This window comes from Mesoplodon mirus, assembly GCF_964341445.2.
Source record: "Mesoplodon mirus genome assembly, chromosome: 11".
NCBI lineage: Eukaryota > Metazoa > Chordata > Mammalia > Artiodactyla > Ziphiidae > Mesoplodon > Mesoplodon mirus.
In genome coordinates, this window is record NC_138987.1 from 41,206,256 (window position 1) to 41,225,032 (window position 18,777).

Genomic DNA, 18,777 nt, shown 5'->3' on the forward strand with positions numbered 1-18,777 from the left:
TGAGCAAGGAAAAGATCCCACTGCATTTTCCCGGCTGTGCAGGTGGCCGAATGCTGGCAGATGGCGGAGGCTGCTGGGGTCTTCTCCTCAAGCAGTTCTGGGGGGCTTGTCCACCTGAGCACCCAGCCCACACTGTGGACCCCAGAGCTCCGGCGGGCCGCGTTGGCACAGCTCACAGTGAAGGCAGCTGTGGTCCCACCACAAACTTGGAGAAGCCAGGTCTGAATTCCTGGAGCACCAGGCTGGATTCATTACGGGATGCGCTTCTAGGTAATGAATGACTCGGGTGACGTGACATGCGAGAACTTGGCCGGACCAGCTGGAGGTCGGGAGCCAGAGTGCTGATGGGCTCAGGAATGGCCCTTCTGCAGCTCATCTACAGGTGGCCGGACGAGGTATTTTTAAGCGGGTCACGTAGGCGTGGCCGGGAAGGAGCAGGGCTCTGCAGCCCTGAGAAGTGATCACTGGATTTGTAGAGCTTATCCTGTGAGGTCAAATGACAGAAGCTGTGCAGAGCCAGGATCTGCTTTCCAGTAAAAATTAAAAACGTTAGCTAATCTGGAAAGAAGGAGTTGCTTGCTTCTAGAAATACAGCAGAACAGCAGGGAGTCTAAGGTGGAGGGACGGAGTTAGTCCTGGGTTTGAATCCCAGTTCATCCTCTGTGTTAGTGTCCTGTGGCCCTTATAATAAATTACCCAAAACTGGGTGGCGTGAAACAACAAATTTATTCTCCCACTGTCCTGGGGTCCAGGAGTCTGAAAGCAAGGTGTCCTCAGGCCTGCAGTCCTAGAGGGAGCTCCGCCTCCAGGGGAGGAGCCTTCCTTGCCCCTTCTAGCTTCTGGTGGCTGTCGGCCACCCTTCACCCTCCCGGGCTGGTGGCCACATCCCTCTGTACTCTGCCTCTTGTCTTCACATGGCTGTCTCCCCTCCGTGACTTTCACTCTTTACAGCCATCTTCTCAGGATACAAGTGATTGCAGTCAGCACCCTCCTGTATAATCCAGGATAAACTCCTCTTCTCAAGATCCTTATCTTAATCACACCTTCTAAGACTCTTTTCCAAGTAAGGCCACATTCATGGGTTCTGGGGATTTGACGAGGATGTCTTTTGGGGGCCATAGTCAGGCCACCACATCCACTCACTGGCTGTGTGAACTTACGTAAGTTACTTAATGTCTCTGAGCCTCAGTTGTCATCTAAGAAATGAGGACTGGGCCCCCCTGCATGTGGATTCTGAGTGTTGCCATGGACATGTCCCCAAATGGCCTGGTGCTGGCACCCACTGGGTGACCATAGTTTCCATTATGGGGAAGGCATATTTGGTTTCAGCGATGGTGAGATTTTCGTAACTGCATCCTGTGCTTTGTGCCCAGGTATTCGAAGTACACGCTGGACCAGTACGTGGAGAGCGATTACACCATCATCCACTTCCACTATGAGCTGAACAGCCAGAACAAGCCATCCCTGGGCTGGCTCCAGAGCGCCTACAAAGAGTTTGACAGGAGGTGGGTGTCCTCCAGCTTTGGGGGAGACATCAGGGTGCAGACTGAGTGAGGGAGAGGCTCAGGTGACAGGAGGGGTCATGGCTGTGCAGTGGGGGAGGGCGGGATACCGAGGGCCAGGAGGGGTGTTAGGTTGACCTCCCTTCAGGGCCACGGGCCTCTGTCCACCGTTGTCATCTGGGGCAGGGTGGGCACACACGTTCTGAAAGGGCTAGACAGTCAGCGTCTTGGCTTTGGGGACCACTGCCTCTCGGCTTGTCGCAACCTCTCGACTCTGCCGTAAATTCTGGAAGCAGCCGAAGACCATACATAAACAAATAGGTGGAACTATTTATTTATGGACCCTGCAATGTGAATGTCATGTCATTTTCACATATCATGAAATATTATTCTTTTAATTTTTTTCAACCATTAAAAATGTAAAGCCATGGGCCTCCCTGGTGGCGCAGTGGTTGAGAGTCCGCCTGCCGATGCAGGGGATACGGGTTCGTGCCCCGGTCTGGGAGGATCCCATATGCCGCGGAGCGGCTGGGCCCGTGAGCCATGGCCGCTGGGCCTGCGCGTCCGGAGCCTGTGCTCCGCAACGGGGGAGGCCACAACAGTGAGAGGCCCGCATACCGCAAAAAGAAAAAAAAAAAAAAATGTAAAGCCATTCTCAGCTTGTGGGCTGTACAAAAGCAGGCGCAGGCTGAATTGGGCTTAGCTACACTAAATTACTGACCCTGACCCACTGACTTGTTGGCAAAGAAATACAACAGTACACTGTCCTTCAAGTACCTTTACACCTGCGCAGCACTTTACAGTTTGCAAGGGGCTTTCTGGTGTCTCGTGTCAGTGAGGTGGACACATGTGTTACAGATGAGGATACACGCGCCCCAGGCAGCAGGTGTCTCCCCCAGGTCCCTCAGCAGGTGTGCAGCAGGGCTGGGACCTCAGCCGAGACCCCGTCCCCCCTCCTACTCTCTCACCCCGTGCTGCGCACGAGCTGGGGACAGCCTGGAGCTGGTGGGGTTTTTCCCCAGTGACATCTTGCATGGCAGTCAACTTTGCAGTGTATTTGGCTAATAGGTGGCCCTGCTGGGCGTTCATGTTGAAATCCTGCATTCCTCTGGCTTTTCCTTCTTCCAAGTCCTTTCAAACCTGTGTGGGAAATCTTCCTAACAGACATTTGAGTCAGTGAAGCAGTGGCAGGCAGCGCCTGATTTCCCAAAGCCCTGCCTCCTGACTGCCTTTCGGGTCCTGCTGTCACTGTTGATCAAACCTTTAGAGGAATTCCTTGGTTTTCTGTCCTCTGTCGCAGGGAAAGTTTTGTTGCTTCACTTTGCAGTCATGTATCTGGCACTGTATGTGCTGGCCCTGCGGGGCAGTCAGAGACGACCAGACCCCAGCTCTGCCCTCCCCCATGAAGCCTTCCTGGGTTGTCCCAGGAGAATCAATGGCCCCTCCCCTGCGGCCTCACTGTCCCTGAGCAGAAAATGTACCTGCAAAACAGTGCATTTCTGAACAAGTCTGCCTCCTGTGTCTGGCTGCAACCCCCTGACCCATCTCTGCATCCCTTGGACGTGGAAAAGGGTCTGCATGTGGCAGCCTCTCATTAAATGTTGGACGGGAGGATGGAGGAGAGAGGTGAGGCCAGCGGTGAGTACCAATCTTCCAGCTGGGGCAGTCGGAGAGGCTGCATGGCGGAGGCAGCCTTTGAGTGGCCCCTACAGTGATGGGCAGGCTGTTGCTAGGTGGCAGACACAAGAAAGAGGAAGGTGGGCTGAGGCTCTGTGGGTGGGAGGGCTGGACTAGAGGGTTCACACGGGAAACCATGGAGGGAGGCGGCAAGGGGTAGGGGGCGTGCTAAGGAGGCCAGGCTTTGTTTGGGAGGCAGTGGGGAGCCAAGTAAGGTTCTTGAGGAAAAGCAAGTGACATGTTCAAGGTGGCCCTTTCCAGAAGCTCAGCCTGACAGCAGAAGGGTATGTGTATGTAGCCCTGTCTTGAAACAGATACATTTTCAAATGGAAGGAGGTGAACTTGTTCTGTGTCTCTCCCACACCCCTCAAAGGTGGTCTGGGGGCCCGGGTAGGATTACAGATCTTGGCTTGATGGAAGCCAAAAGGAGGGCATCCTAGGCTTCAAAACCATCTAACAGTGGAGTAGCTGCTGGAGGCAGTGAGTTCCCCATCACTGAAGGTATGTAAGCGGCACTCCAAATCGAATTTGATGAGCTTTACACAGCAAGGATTTTCCATCTGCCATCACTGCGCCCCGGTGGGTTTCCTGCATCCTTTTCTGTTCTCTCTGCTGTTGACCTCTCATCTTCTGTTCTCATTGATTGTTCTGCCAGGTTGCTCCTTTAAGAGAGAACCATCCACACAGGAATGTACGTGACCCCCTTCCAGGAGAGCTTGCCTTTGCTAAGGAGCTCCTGCCATGGGGGGCACCTGAGGGAGGCCACCTTCCTGTAGGGACGGACTTTGCAGCAGCTGTGCTCTGGGTCCCTGGACCACCCGGAAGTCACTGCAACTGCTCTCCTCCCAATTGCAAGCTTTTCTTTTTGTAATTAATTAGTATTCCTTTGGGAGATACTTTGAGACTCTATAAATATCCTGCTCCTCATCAAAGTTTTATGTGCTAGCTGTCACCTCCATTGCCATTTTTTCTTTTTTTTTTTTTTTTTTGCGGTACGTGGGCCTCTCACTGTTGTGGCCTCTCCCGTTGCCAAGCACAGGCTCCTGACGTGCAGGCTCAGCAGCCATGGCTCATGGGTCCAGCCGCTCCACGGCATGTGGGATCCTCCCGGACCGGGACACGAACCCGTGTCCCCTGCATCGGCAGGCAGACTCTCAACCACTGCACCACCGGGGAAGCCCTCCATTGCCATTTCTTGGCTTAAGTATTACTAAGATGGATGCCAAACGGTGATTGGGACTCTTAATTGGCATTTTACTGTAAGGAAGAGCTTTCCCTTCTGGTTTATTTATATCAATATGGACATGTGATTTCCCATTTTATTCAATGGGTTATAATCCATGACTATATTTATCTTAATGCTCAAATTGTTCAAATTTGGCCCAGTGGGCTCCAGCCTGGCTCCTGTGTCCCTCAGACACGTGCCCATCCCTCCAAGCACTTTCTTTGCTTTCTAGAACAACGAGATGCTCCAGGCACATCTTACATTGTCCTCACCCAGCCTGGGAATCCGCCATTTCTCTGGGGCCCTGGTTCCTCTTAGGGGAGGAAGCTCCTAGGGACCTGGCCCTGGAAGCAGTGTGTTAGCTGCTGTCAGGGCATTAAGGCTCCCAGGCTAGTCAGTGGACAGTTGGTGTGTGTGTGCATGTGCGTGCGTGGGTGTGTGTGTATACATACATGGACATACGTACCCACACACATCAACATTGGTCTTCATGTTCACACTTACCTATTCCTACTGGTACCTGTGCGTTCACACCGACATCTATACTAGTTCCTGTCCTTCCCTGCAGGGTGGGCTCGTTCTGGTTTTCTCCCTTTCTGCATTTGGAACATCTCTTCTCTGAGACTGGCTCCTGCTGCCCTTACTTGGCCCACATTTGACTAATCTGCTTGGCCGCCTCTCACTCACTGAGGCTCTGTTACCGCTCGGGCTGCCCTGCCCCCGCACAACTCCTGCCCACTCCCCCTGCGCTGACGCCCGCACCAGGCCACTGTCACCGCCACCTTCCTGCTTCCACACGTGGCTGCGAACGTTGGGTCCCCTCTCGGCCCTCTGGCTCCAGCGCTCGGCCACCACCGTCCTCACCCTGCCTGGGCCCAGACACCTCTTTCTGGGGCTTTGCCACTCCCTGCCACCCCCCTCCCTCCGTCTGGCTTACTAACCAGCTCCTGGGGGGCTGGGGAGACCGATTTGTAACGTTTGCAGATTTCCATGGTGTCACTTCTGCCACTGTGGCCAGTGCCAAGCAGCCAGCCTGACCCCACTGGACAGAGACTGGGAGGAAATGGGTGGCCATCACCTTTGTGGGGCCTTCCATCCCTTGGATGCAACAGGCAAAACAGCTCAGGGGCACAGGGAATAGTAAATGTAGTAAAGTGATCAGGAATTGACGAGGTTGGAACATTTATGACCTATGTGTTTAATACGATTTACTTAATTGTAAGTTGATATTATTATTATTTTATAAATTTATTTATTTATTTATCTTTGGCTGCCTTGGGTCTTCGTTGCTGCACGCAGGCTTTCTCTAGTTGCAGCGAGCGGGGGCTGCTCTTTATTGCGGTGTGCGGGCTTCTCACTGCGGGGCTTCTCTTGCTGCAGAGCACGGCTGTAGGCATGCGGGCTTCAGTAGTCGTGGTGCACGGGCTTAGTTGCCCCGCGGCATGTGGGATCTTCCCTGGCCAGGGCTTGAACCCGTGTCCCCTGCCTTGGCAGGTGGATTCTTAACCACTGCGCCACGAGGGAAGCCCCATAAGTTGATATTATTGAATAATGGCTGTTTTTCGCAACTGGCTCCCCAAATTGCAGAAATTCTGACAGTCGGCTCTTGTAAGTGGGAAGAGCCGGCTTGAGGGTGTCCCTGGCTGACCCCAGTGTGGACCTCCCAGCCCTCCGCCCTCCTTGGACAAGGACTCCCTCCCTGCCAGGCCACCGGCCCCCTGCTGGCCCTAGCAGGCCCCGACGTGCCCACTACCTCCCTCCTGCCCTGGTGGATGCCAGCCTTCTTGGCTTGGCCTGACGGCTCTGGACTCAATTATTCAGGAAGGAGGGAGGGAAGCAAGCTAAGATGGGCCTCGTTGAAGTGGCTGCCTAGCGCTGTCGTGTGGTGGGGGTGGGGGTGGTTGGCCATGGCTCCACCCTCGCCCGGGGTCAATTCCCAGCAGAAGAGGGGCTGTTGCTAAGTTGCCGCTGAGTTTTCCCCTGCCCCCAGCCCCAGCGTGAGCACCTGTAAGTGGGGCTCTGTACACTTTGCAAAATGTAAAGTGCTGTGTGCACACTGCCAGTGGCGGGCATGGGGTCCTGCTTTCTCCTTCTGTTCTTGGTTCTATGCCCTTAAATTGGCTGTCAAGAAATGGAAGGTTCTGAGACTCACCGCTGAGGCCACGGCTTCGCGGTTACTCAGCTCAGGGTGTGTCTGTGTCCTCGTGCTCTGAAGTCATCTCACTCTCCCACCTTAGGTGCAAAAAGAACTTGAAGGCCCTCTGTGTCGTGCACCCCACCAACTTCATCAAAGCCCCGTGGAATATCCTCAAACCCCTCATCAGGTACGGGCCGCTCTCCGTGGGGATCTGGCGGGGGGGAGGGGACGGCCTTCCCCGCCCGGGCACTGGGGAGGTTCTGTCTCTGGGTACCCGCCTACCCCGTGGCTATGGCGGGTCGCAGGGCTGATGGTCATGAACGGGAGCACTGGCTCCTGTGCCTGGTATTTTCAATCCCCCCACGGCCTGAGCACCCATGTTATGTATGCACCTGTGTCGGGGGTCCTGAGACCACCCTCAGGCTCAGGGACTCCCCACGAGGACCCCCAGAACTCAGGAAAGCCGTCACACTCATAGTTCTGATCTTTACAGAGACAGGATCCGGGTAGAGTCTGGGAAAGGTACGTGGTGGCGTGCGGGCAGCCCGGGCCCTGTTCCCTGCTGCTCCCCATCTTCTGCGGGGGGCCGGTGGGGGGATCGCTCAGGCCGGCTCAGTCCCCTGGCCACGACGTGTGTCTGGGGCGAGTGTTGCTCACCCAGGAAGCTGGCCTGAGCCCTGCGTCCCGTCACTTAGACGGCTACAGTGTGGCCCAAGGCGCCGCCATAAATCACATTGGCACAAACAACCCCAGGCCCAGGTACAGAGACGCTGTCATCAGCCAGGACATCTCAGGGGCGTAGGGGTCACCTCCCGGGAGCTGGTCAGGGGTCGTCCTCTCTTTGAGACGAGCGAGTTTGGGCAGCGCAGGCCCACTGAGTCGGCCCTTCCCCGCACATGCCCGACAGAAAGCCGGAGCCGTGGCTTCAACCTGCCTCCTTCGCATCCTGACTCTTTCGTCGGGACGATTTCTTCCTCAGACTCAGGAAGCAGTGGCGGGGGTGGTGAGGCTGCAGGGGCTCTGCCAGGTCCACACGGCACCTCCTCTTTCCCTCCATTTTTTTAAAAATAAATTTATTTATGTATTTACTTTTGGCTGCGTTGGGTCTTCATTGCTGCACGCGGGCTTTCTCTAGTTGAGGCGAGCGGGGGCTACTCTTCGATGCAGTGCGCGGGCTTCTCATTGTGGTGGCTTCTCTTGTTGCGGAGCACAGGCTCTAGGCGCGTAGGCTTCAGTAGTTGTGGCACGCGGGCACAGTAGTTGTGGCTCGTGGGCTCTAGAGCGCAGGCTCAGTAGTTGTGGTGCACGGGCTTAGTTGCTCCGCGGCATGTGGGATCTTCCCGGACCAGGGCTCAAACCCGTGTCCCCTGCATCGGCAGGCGGATTCTTAACCACTGTGCCACCAGGGAAGTCCCTTTTCTCTCCATTTTGACTGTATGCACCTGGCACAAACTGTTTGCATGGCACCACGCCATGATAACGAGGCCCACAGACGTGGTTTTCTCACAGCGGCTCCGGCCCTGTGCCTGCCAGAGGGAGGGGCTCCCAGTGCAGGAGGTTCCGACAGGGCACGAGGGAGGTTGGGACACTCAGGTGAGACCTGTGTTGGGGTTCTGACCCCCAAGCCTGTAGGATAAGCTTGTGTCGTTTTAAGCTGTTAGGTTTGTGATTATTCCAGTGGCCACAGGACCCTCATGCACCCGGCCTCTCCACGGGCCACTCTTGCAGCATTCGTACTCTGGCACCGCTCAGGGTCTCATCAACCCGCTCGCTTCTCACTTAGCGAGCGAGTACACACGTACCCACGCTCACATGTGCGCACACATCCCTTCTGTGACCCCAGATCGCTGTCCAGGGCCCGAAGCTGCCTCCTGAGCCCCCTCCGCTCTCTGGGCCAGCTCTGGGACTTGAGCAGGGACTTACCAGAGGAACCCTGTGCCCCCCACTGCCCCCTTCAACATGCAGACTCCTGAGCCCTGCACATGCAAGCAGGTGTGTATTTTCCAGGCTACGCAGAATCCCCGCTTTGAGGAAGGGCTTCTGGGGAGCTCTGAGATGCTCTTCCTGTTAATAAATCCTGCTGCAACCCTCAGGCCAGATCGGGAAGCCGCGGAAGGCTTAAGTCCGATCTCTTTCTGGAACTGAAGCTTCTTAGGAGGTGGTGCAGTCGAGATCCAAGGGCTGCCCCGCCAGGGGTCTGAGCCCTTCCTTATCCCAGAGAGCCTGGCCGTGTGGTCCCAAGAGAGGGTCACGCGATTCTCGGATCTACAAGCTCCACTCAGAGAATTCCTAGAACAGTGGACTTAACACAGAGGGCGATTTTTGTGGCCAGAGAGCTCGTTTCATTTTACTAGAATTCCCTGCCTGCTTTCCTACGTGGGTGCCTGCGCTGCAGACACATACCTGCTGGGAAGGTGGACTTCTGTTCTTCTGTTTAGTTTAACCAGGACCAGCACGCTGGTGCCGTAGCAGACGAAGCGAGAAAGCCAGTCCTGGTTACCCTGCTGCCCAAGAAGATAGTTCAGATGTTCTTCTGTTTACTGGAGCTGTTATTCACCTTAGAAAAGCTCCAAGATTCCTAGAAACCGGTAAAGTTCTTGGGGAAAAAACCACCTGCTTTTGCTGTGTTGCAGCGTGGCAGCCTAGGTGATATGGTGGGTCTGGAGCCAGACCTCCCGGGCTTGCCTGTGGGCTGCCCTCGACCATCTGTCACCTGGGGCAATAGATGCCACTTCTCTCTGCCTTGGTTTCCCCTTGTGGCTGACGATGCCACTTAAGTCACTTTATCCCTGTAACAGTTCACTGACTTAATACACGTGGAATGTTTAGAGCAGGGCCTGATGGCAGATGCTCACTGTTAGCTGCTAGTGTTGTTTAAAAAAATTTGTATTAGCTTTTTGTGATTAATTACAATATTAATTACAATATCTGTGATTAATTAATGTACCTTATGTGCCAGACACCCCAAAACAATCCTTTGAAGTCAGCTGTATTTTCCCTCTTCCAAAGGAGAGGAGATTGATGCTCAGAGAGGTTAAGGAGTTTGTCTGAGGTCACACAGCAAGTCAGGGCTTGGCTGGCATTCCAACTGAAGCCTGTGTGGTTCTCTCTCTTATCCTGCCATGAGGGGACTTCAGGGATCAGGGTTGGGGGTCGTGGGACTCCCCTGCCTGTTGGCTGTCACGTGGCTCCCCACCTGAGCCCTGGAGTCCTTCATTGACAGTGGAAGAAGAAGTGGACGAGCCCAGTGGCTCTCCACTGCCCACCCACTGCCTGACCCAGACCCTCTGGAGGAGGGGCTGATGATTCCACCGCACACCCACATTGGGATCTCCTAGATGGGCTGCGAACAGGCCCTTCTCTGGGTGTGAGAGGCAGGAAGGCGGCCCTGCCTGCATCTGCAGAACCTGGTGTCCAGCAAATGCCTGGCTGGCTTGGGGTCGGAGGGGGAACAGGCAGAAACGCAGAGAGAAAGCTGAAGGGGGCTCCTGTGTGGGCGGGAGTTTGCACGAGGGGCTTCCCTGCAGCTCTAAAGCCGACACCTCTGTCCCCGCTGCCAGCTCATGCCAGGCCCCCTCTGTCAGTGCTGGTGGCCAGGGGCCTGGGCACCCGGTCTGACTCCCCCTCATCCACTAGGGGGAGCCAGTGCCCGCAGTTCGGCCTCCCGTGGGCTCTGGGCTCCAGCGGGTCTGAGATACTACAGCTGTTTTGGTTATGCAAGTTGAGGAGGTTCTAAAGAACCCGCAGGACAGCGGGGAGCCTGGGCTGACGATGCATCACGCACTTGAGATGTCCTGGAGAGGGTGCATCGCGTGTCGTGTTCTTACCATACACACACACACACACACACACACGCATGCACATACAGCAAAGGGGCACAAGGAAACCTTTAGAGGTTATGGTTGCGCCTGTTACCTGGTTGTGGCGATGGTATCACAGTGTACGCACATGTCCAAACTCATCGAATGGTGCACATGAAATACACCCAGCTGCGTGTGTGTCAGTGATATGTCAGTGAAGCTGTAAACAGCAGAGCAGTCAGGTGGTGGTCGTTTACGAGGCGCAGGCTGGGCCTGGCGTCGAACTTCTCACCCAGCTGAGCCTCCTGTTCTTCTCCCCACTTTTCAGCTGGGGAAACTGAGGCTCCTTACTAGTCATCGTCCCAGGTCGTGATGTCTACCAGGTGTCAGACAGTGGACCAGTGTACGTAAATAGTCTCACGACTTGTGTAGGAGGACCCCTGCTTTCAAGGGGATGTGAGTGGATTCGGCCAGGACTTGCCTGCATTGTGCTCCTTTGTGGGCCCCAGGGTGACCGTCCTGGAGAGAAATCAGAGGGTGTCTTGCTTGGTCCCCACAGTCATGAAGATGTGACTCCACCCTCACAGAGAGATGTTCAAAAGTGAAGCCACTGCCGACCCCAGAAACCGGGCCCCGCAGGCCCCTCTGTGTGCCCCTCCGGCAGCCATGGGCACAGGGCTTTCTGGCTCTGCGCTCTCCTACATCTGTACAAATTCACGGCCATTCAGACCGGAGGCAGATATTTATTTTTATGCAGATGAGATTCTCAAGAGTGTTTGATGCATCGAGATCGTATGAAAGCGGAACATCTGCAGACGTGCGCTGCTTCCATTATGTTCTGGGTTTAGGTTGTGTCAGCATTTATGTTTCCTTAATATGAGAAATGCCAGCACTGTTCTTCCAGGGCCCCTGCTGCCAGCCCCCTCCCCCCGGGCCCCCTGGCCTCTTTCCTGCCATCGAATCATTTTTTTAATTCTCTTGCTTCTGTTTTTTTTAGTCACAAGTTTGGGGAAAAAGTCACCTATTTCAACTATCTGAGTGAGCTACTTGAACACCTCAGATACGACCAGCTGATCATCCCCCCCGGAGGCTCTGCAGTGAGTGAGACCCTGTCCTGGGAGGCGTGGGCTACACCCTCGAGCTTCCTTGGGCCTCCGTCCCATCCCGTTAACGGTGAAGGCTTAATTTTCAGACGTGTGCCCGGCCAGATCGGGTTCCGAAATCTGCGGCCTCAACAAAGATTCACAGTAAAAGATGCTAACTGCTGACTCAGAGAAACGAGGCTGAGGATGGTTACGTACATGGATGAGATGTTTTTCTCACCCACCGCGGCAAAACTGATTAACAAAAAAAAAATCAGCCACGGTGGTAACTGCTGTTTGCTGCCTTGGTGTTTACCATTCTTGCTTTGGAACAGAAAACCGGCAGGGGTGGGGCGGTTTCTCAGGTGTGTGGATGACACCATGGACAGCATGAAATGTTCCCAGGCCCATTGCAGGTGTTCTGGAGGACAGCCCACCTGGTGCTTCTGGCTAGAAGCCTAGTTAATGTGTCTGCTGCTTTGTTTTATACAGCAGTGGTCCCCCCCTTGGACAGGGTGTCAGGTGGGCAGAGGGAGCCCAGGAAGGCGTGTGGTCGGTCCCGGGCCCACCGTTAGCTCCAGGTGGAGCTCAGTCTCTGAGCCCTGCCTGAGCACCCTCTGCCCTTTGCATCACCCTCTCTGGGGGCTCCACTGAGGGAGCAGGGCCCTCGCCAAGCTGCACGCAGGTGAGGCCGGCAGCCCCGCAGGAGGAGTGGAGCTGTCGCGCTCCCTCTGGGCACCAAGTCACAGGCGTTGGGCATATTAGAGCCGTGTAGGGAGTGTGTCTGCCCACAGGACACTCGCAGGGGGTGGGGCCACGAGTCGGTGACAGTAGGAGCTGGAAGAGGGGCTGAACCCAGCTAGGGAGGGGACTGGTGAAGAGGGAATGTCAGGGAAGGCTTCCATGAGGAGGTGACTTCTGAAGTGAGTTTCAGAGGGACGGCTGGCTAGATCGAGAGTCCAGGGAAAGGTGTTTCCTGCAGAGGGAAGCTCTTGTGTAGACACGTGGGTGAAGTATTGGCCATGGGCTGGTAGGAGAGCCTGGACATTTGACAGAGGTCGGATGACCCTTGCTGGCTTGTGTGTGTTCCTGTGAGTGCATGTGCAAGACAGCCATAAGGCATGTGGGCCCAGAAGGACGGGACACTCAGGTATCCTGCAGACCTTTGTGGGGCATCTGCCCCCGACAGCACCTGGAGCCGGCCCCTTGTGGCCCAAGGCTTCTCGCCTGCAGGGTGATAGCTGTGCTCCCTCTGTGTCCACAGATACGATGAAGAGCTTCGGAACCTGCACACGGGCAGGCTGCCCCTTCCCACAAAGACGGCCCTGCCGCGGCCCCCTCTGCCCACCCAGCAGTTTGGCGTCAGTCTGCGATAGTAAGTGAGCCTCCACGTGGTCTGCCCTTGTTTCCTGGGAGGGTGGGATGCTTCCGTGTGCCGGGGAGTTCTCTCCAGACCTTGGCCTCTGCATCCGAGCTTAACCCTGCAGGAAAACTGAAGTGTGAGCTTGGCGCTGAGGTCGGAGTGCCCGCCGCTGTGTGTGTCTGTGTGCAGAGGACCCAGCCGTGGGCAGGGAGGGGACCAGGGGCCTGGGGTCCTCGGCCCAGCTTTCGTCACCACTGCTCACTGGGCGGTTCTGGCCCCCGACCCCCAGGCCACGCTGGGACACCTCCCACCACCTTCCACGTGAAGTGTGGCCACGTGCTTTGCTCTGGCCAAGGAGACAGGAGTGGCCGCAGAGCGGGTCTCCTCCTGGAGGGAGCTTCAGGGGCCAGTTCATAGTTCGCCTCTCGTGGTGACGGAAGCCGGGTGGAGATGCTGCCTCGCTGGCCTGCGTCCCTGAGTGACCCCAGAGTGCATCCCACTGACACCCACGCTGCAGGAGGGCATGAGAGAGGGGTGAATTTCTGTGGGATTCAGCTGCCGGGATTTAGGGACTCTTGTTACGATGGTGTGTCCTACCCTTCCTGCCTGATCTTACCCTTATTAGGCCACATGACCTTGAACTCACTCCCCCTCTCAGCTTGTTTCCTTATTTCTAAAATCAGCAAGTTGGAAGATGTGATCTTTAATCTTCACTCCTTGGAAACGATTCTGGGCCAACTGTCCACGCCAACTTTGTCTCTTTTAAGACTCATCTCACCTCCTCCAGGAAGCCTTCCCTAATGCTCTAGACTGCATACAGGGCCCAGATCTGAGCAGGCTGCTGTGGGGAGTCCCTCCAGCTGTTTTCCCTGCTCAGCGGCAAGCTCCTTGTCCTCCTCCTATTTTCTGCTTCTGGCGGCAGGCCAGGTGCTGAGGCACCTGAAATGATGGAAGATGAAGGGGTTGTTTTAACCGTACGACCACCGTTGGGCACTTGGGTCTGAGCTACACGATGTACAGGGCCTGGAGGGTGATGGATCCCGGAGAGGTGTATGCTCAATTTCATTTGTTAGTAGTTTCTTGTTAGAAACTTGCATGGGATCTGTTTCTACATAAAAATCTGATGATCTTTAAGACCCACGTTGGATTTTTTTTTTTTTTTTTTTGGCTACACTGGGTCTTTGATGTTGTGCGCGGGCTTTCTCTAGTTGCGGCGAGCGGGGGCTATCCTTCGTTGCTGTGCACAGGCTTCTCTTGTTGTGGAGCATGGGCTCTAGGCACATGGGCTTCAGTAGTTGCAGCACATGGGCTCTAGAGTGCAGGCTCAGTAGTTGTGGTGCACGGGCTTAGTTGCTCCGCAGCATGTGGATCTTCCCGGACCAGGACTCGAACCTGTGTCCCCTGCATTGGAAGGTGGATTCTTAACCACTGCACCACCAGGGAAGTCCCTGGATCTTTTTTTGGCCGCGCCGTGCGGTATGTGAAATCTTAGTTCCCTGACCAGGGATCAAACCCGGGCTCTCAGCAGTGAAAGCACAGAGCCCTAACCACTGGACCACCAGGGAATTCCTTCTGTTTCCCCCCGCCTCCCACCCCATGCTGGATCTTGAAACACAGAAAGGTTAGGAGCTGAGGAGACTCTGGGTGGCGCCCAGGCCAGCTAAGGATGTGGGAATGGCACCTCGGGTGTGTCCAGCAGGCAAAAATGGATGGTTGTTTTCCAGAACTTTCTGCGATGATGGCCATGATCTGTACTGTCCACATGTGAGGACTGAGCAGTGTAGGTGAGGCACTGAATTTCTAATTTTATTTACCTTTAACTGATTTGAATTTAGATGGCTGCTGGCTGCCTGGTGGACAGCGCAGCCCTAGACTGTGTATACTGTGGGGTTTCAGCCCCGCCCCCCAAATGACACACACAGTAGTGTTCCCTCAAAGAGGATTTTTGTAAGCACTTAGTGAATATTGTGTATGTCCAATATGGTCTCCCTAAATACATCTGGAGCAAAGTTTCCCAAACAGCATGTCCTTTTCCTTTTCTAAACGTTGTAAAAATGTGCTGGTGTGACCCACTCATGTGTATGGTGTGACAACCCCGTCCCCCAGCAGCCCTAGGAACGCAGGGTCGGGAACTCACCTGCGGTGACTCTGGGCCCCTCTGGGGGGTGCTGGTGAGAGCTCTGCTCTCAGAGGAGAGTCCTAGGGAGGCCTAGCCAGCAGGCTCAGGATTTTCAAGCCATGTGTGACTGTTTTACCAAAGTTTCTGAGGCTTCTCCTGTCGGCTCTGTGCTGTGAGCCCATCACTGAGGTTCGCTGCCCTGGTCCTGGCGGGGTGTGATCTGATACCTGGGGATCCAGGGTGACCGTGCGAGGCCGCTGGCATTTCTATCATCAGTGCCTTAGCCCGAGGACTAGCAGCGCCTTCTGGGTTGCCTGTTTCGTTGTTCAGAACCACTTCTGTCTCCTTAAAGTTTTGTCTAACAAAACTTTAAAAATGAAAAACAAAAAACCCAAAACTCACCCAACTCATGGACTTCTGAAGCCATCCACCTGAGTACAGCGTGGGCTGCGGGGCTGGGGGCTGTAATTCGGGCATCCTCGGGCCTATGAGGTTCACCAGGGCACCTTTGGCCTTGTGTTTTGAGCAGGGGCCTTCGGGAAGGTTCTGACACAGCATTTGAACTCCAAAGCTGTCAGCAGATGGAAAGCAGGTGTTAGGAATGTCCATTATAAAGGCTGTGGTCCAGCCCTATTCCAGGACCAGTTGTAACTATACACATCAGTTCATCATGTCTTTTGGGGATGAAGAGTATCATTGGGCAACCTTTGAAAAACATTCTGCACGTGCCACTTTGAGAAATAATCCATGCGATCGTCTCTTTTTAAAAAAAAATTAATTTATTTATTTATGTATTTATTTATTTTTGGCTACATTGGGTCTTCGTTGCTGCACATGGGCTTTCTCTATTTGCGGTGAGCGGGGACCGCTCTTCGTTGCGGTGCGCAGGCTTCTCATCGCGGTGGCTTCTCTTGTTGCGGAGCACGGGCTCTAGGCGCACGGGCTCAGTAGTTGTGGCTCGCGGGCTCTAGAGCGCAGGCTCAGTAGTTGTGACGCATGGGCTTAGTTGCTCCGTGACACGTGGGATCGTCCCAGACCAGGGCTCAAACCCGTGTCCCCTGCATTGGCAGGCGGATTCCCAACCACTGTGCCACCAGGGAAGTCCCCGCGATTGCCTCTTTAAATTAATATTTTATGCTGTCTTATTGCAAATGACTATCATAAAATTGCAATAAACGTATTAAATAAAGCACCAAATATGTAATTTGTTTGGACTATGAATGAATGAAAGTCATTAAAATTCATAAGCAAATCCTATTCACAAGTGTTAATTCGCTGAAGTTCAAAAGCACACAACAGAAAGCCATCACCTTAGAACAAGCTAATTAAGGCAAAATATTAAGGGGAAGTCAGAGATTCAAGAGGTCTTTGCCTGCCTGCCATCCCTGAAGAGGGACAATGGAAACGGACATGTGCATTTTGTGCAGCCCCATCTGGGCAGCTGCGGGGAAGTGGAAAGAGGGAGGGGCCTCCTTAGGGCAGGGGAGCGGAGGCAGCTCACATCCCAGCTCTAGCTCTTTCCAGCTCTGGGAAGGCAGTCTTGTGGCTTAACTTCTCACCCTAGTCTCTTCCTGTGTAACCGTAGGTATAACCCTGCCCTCCGCACCCTCCAGGGCCATGGGATCTTAACAGGGTGTGCAGACAACGCGAGCCAGTTCCTGCTGCCCAGTGCTTTTCCTGCTCTGTTCCTCCTTCTGATCCCCTCCTCCAGGAAACCTTCCCTGATGGCTCCACACAGACGGGAATCATCTGTTGAAAAGACTATTCTTTCCCCCATTGGATTGCCCTGGGACCCTTGTAAAGAACTAACTGACCATACATGTAAGGGTTTATTTCTGGACTCTCAATTCTATTCCACTGATTTGTATGCTGGTGTCACACGATCTTTATTGCTACAGCTTTACGGTGAGTTTTGCAACTGGGAAGTGTGATTCTTCCAACTTTGTTCTTCTTTTTCAAGATTGTTTCAGCTCTTCTGGGTCCCTTGAATTTCCATATTAATTTTAGAATCAGCTTGTCCATGTCTGCAAAAAAAAAAAAAAAAAAGCAGCTGGGATTTCAATAGGGATTGTGTTGTCTCTGTAGGCCAATTTGGGAAGTATTGCCATTTTAACAATATTGCCTTCCAATTCAAGAGCATGGATATCTTGCCAATTTTTTGAATGTTTTAAATTTCTTTCAATAATGTTTTATAGTTTTCAGTGTACCAGTTTTGTACTTTTTTGTTAAATGTATTAAGTATTTTATTCTTTGTGATGTATTGTAAATCAAATTGTTTTCTTAAATTTAGTTTTTGATTGTTCATTGCTAGTGTATAGAAATACAATTGATTTTTGTATACTGATCTTATATCCTGCAACCTAGGTGAATTCATTTATTAGTTCTAATAGGTTTTTGTGAATTTTTTTTTTAGTATTTTCTATATCTAAGAGAATGCCATCTGCAAATAGAGATAGTTATTCTCTTCCAACCTGGATGCCTTTTATTTCCTTTTCTTGCCTGGTTGCACCGGCTGTACTATCTAGTACAATGTCGAATAGAAGTGATGAGAGTGGACATCCTTGTTTTGTTCCTGATCTTAGGGGGAAGCTTTCAGTCTTCTAACATTAAGTATGATGCTAGCTGTGGGTTTTTCATAGATACCCTTGATCAGGTTGAGGAAAATCCCTTCTGTTCCTACTTTGTTGAGTGTGGGTTTTTTCTTTCATGAAAGGGTGTTAGATTTTGTCAAATGCTTTTTTTGCTCTATTGAGATGATCACATGACTTTTGTCCCTTATTCTATTAATATGGTGTTACACTAATTGATTTGCATATGCTGAACAAACCTTGTATTCTTGGGATAAATCACACATGTTCATGGTATGTAATCTTTTTATATGCTGCTGGATTTGCTTTGCTAATATTTCGTTGAGGATTTTGTGTCTATTCATAAGAAATACTGATCTGTAGTCATCTTGTCTTCTGGTGTCCTTATCTGGTTTTGGTAATACTAGCCTCATAGAATGAATTGCAAAATGTTCCCTCTTGTTCTATTTTTTGGAAGGGTTTGTGCAGGATTACAGTTAATCCTACATTTTACATTTGGTAAAAGTCACCAGTGAAGCCATCTGATCTTGAGCTTTTCTTTGCAGGAAGTTTTTTTGACTACTAATTCAATCTGTTTACTTGTCAATCTATTCAGATCTTATATTTCTTCTTGAGTCAGTTTTGGTAGTTTGTGTCTTTCTAGGAGTTTGTCCATTTCATCTAGGTTATCTAATTTGTTGGTGTGCAGTTGTTCTTAGTACTCCTTTGTAATCCTACATTTCTGTAACATCACTGGTAATGTGCCCCCTTTCATTCCTGATTGTCATAATTTGAATCTCCTCCCTTTTTTTCTTAGTCTCGCTGAAGCCTTATCCATTTCAGTGATCTTTTCAAGGAGTCAACTTTGGGTTTGATTGATTTTTCTCTATTGTTTTTCTATTGCCTATTAATTTCCACTCTCATCTTTAATACTTCCTTCCTTCTGCTTGTTTTGGGTTTAATTTGATCTTCTGTTTCCAGTTTCTTAAGGTGGCAGTTTTGGTTACTGATTTGAGATCTTGGTTCTTTTCCGTATAGGTGTTTGGAGCTGTAACTCTCTCTGAGCCCTGCTTCAGACGCATCCCATCAGTGCTAGTATGTTGTCTTCCTATTTTAATTAATCTTCAGGTGTTTTCTAATTTCCCTTGTGATTTTTTTCTTTGACCCATTGGTTTTTAGCAGCCTGTTGTTAAATTTTCACGTATTTGCTGTTGATTTCTCACTTCATTTCATTGTAGTTAGAGAACTTACTTTGTATGATTTCATTCCTTTTACATGTATTGAGATCTGTATGATCCAACATAT

General features: G+C 52.5%; 1 protein-coding gene across 1 annotated transcript in view; it reads left to right on the forward strand.

Annotated features, from left to right (window-relative positions):
- Positions 1 to 18,777, forward strand: part of ARHGAP8 (Rho GTPase activating protein 8) — a gene marked incomplete at its 3' end in the record, with an annotated part of 65,140 nt that overhangs the window by 27,637 nt on the left and 18,726 nt on the right. The window contains 5 exon segments of the mRNA XM_082635302.1: positions 1,374 to 1,505; positions 6,642 to 6,728; positions 11,339 to 11,420; positions 11,422 to 11,438; positions 12,688 to 12,798. Coding sequence (XP_082491428.1) covers positions 1,374 to 1,505; positions 6,642 to 6,728; positions 11,339 to 11,420; positions 11,422 to 11,438; positions 12,688 to 12,798 — 429 coding nt within the window.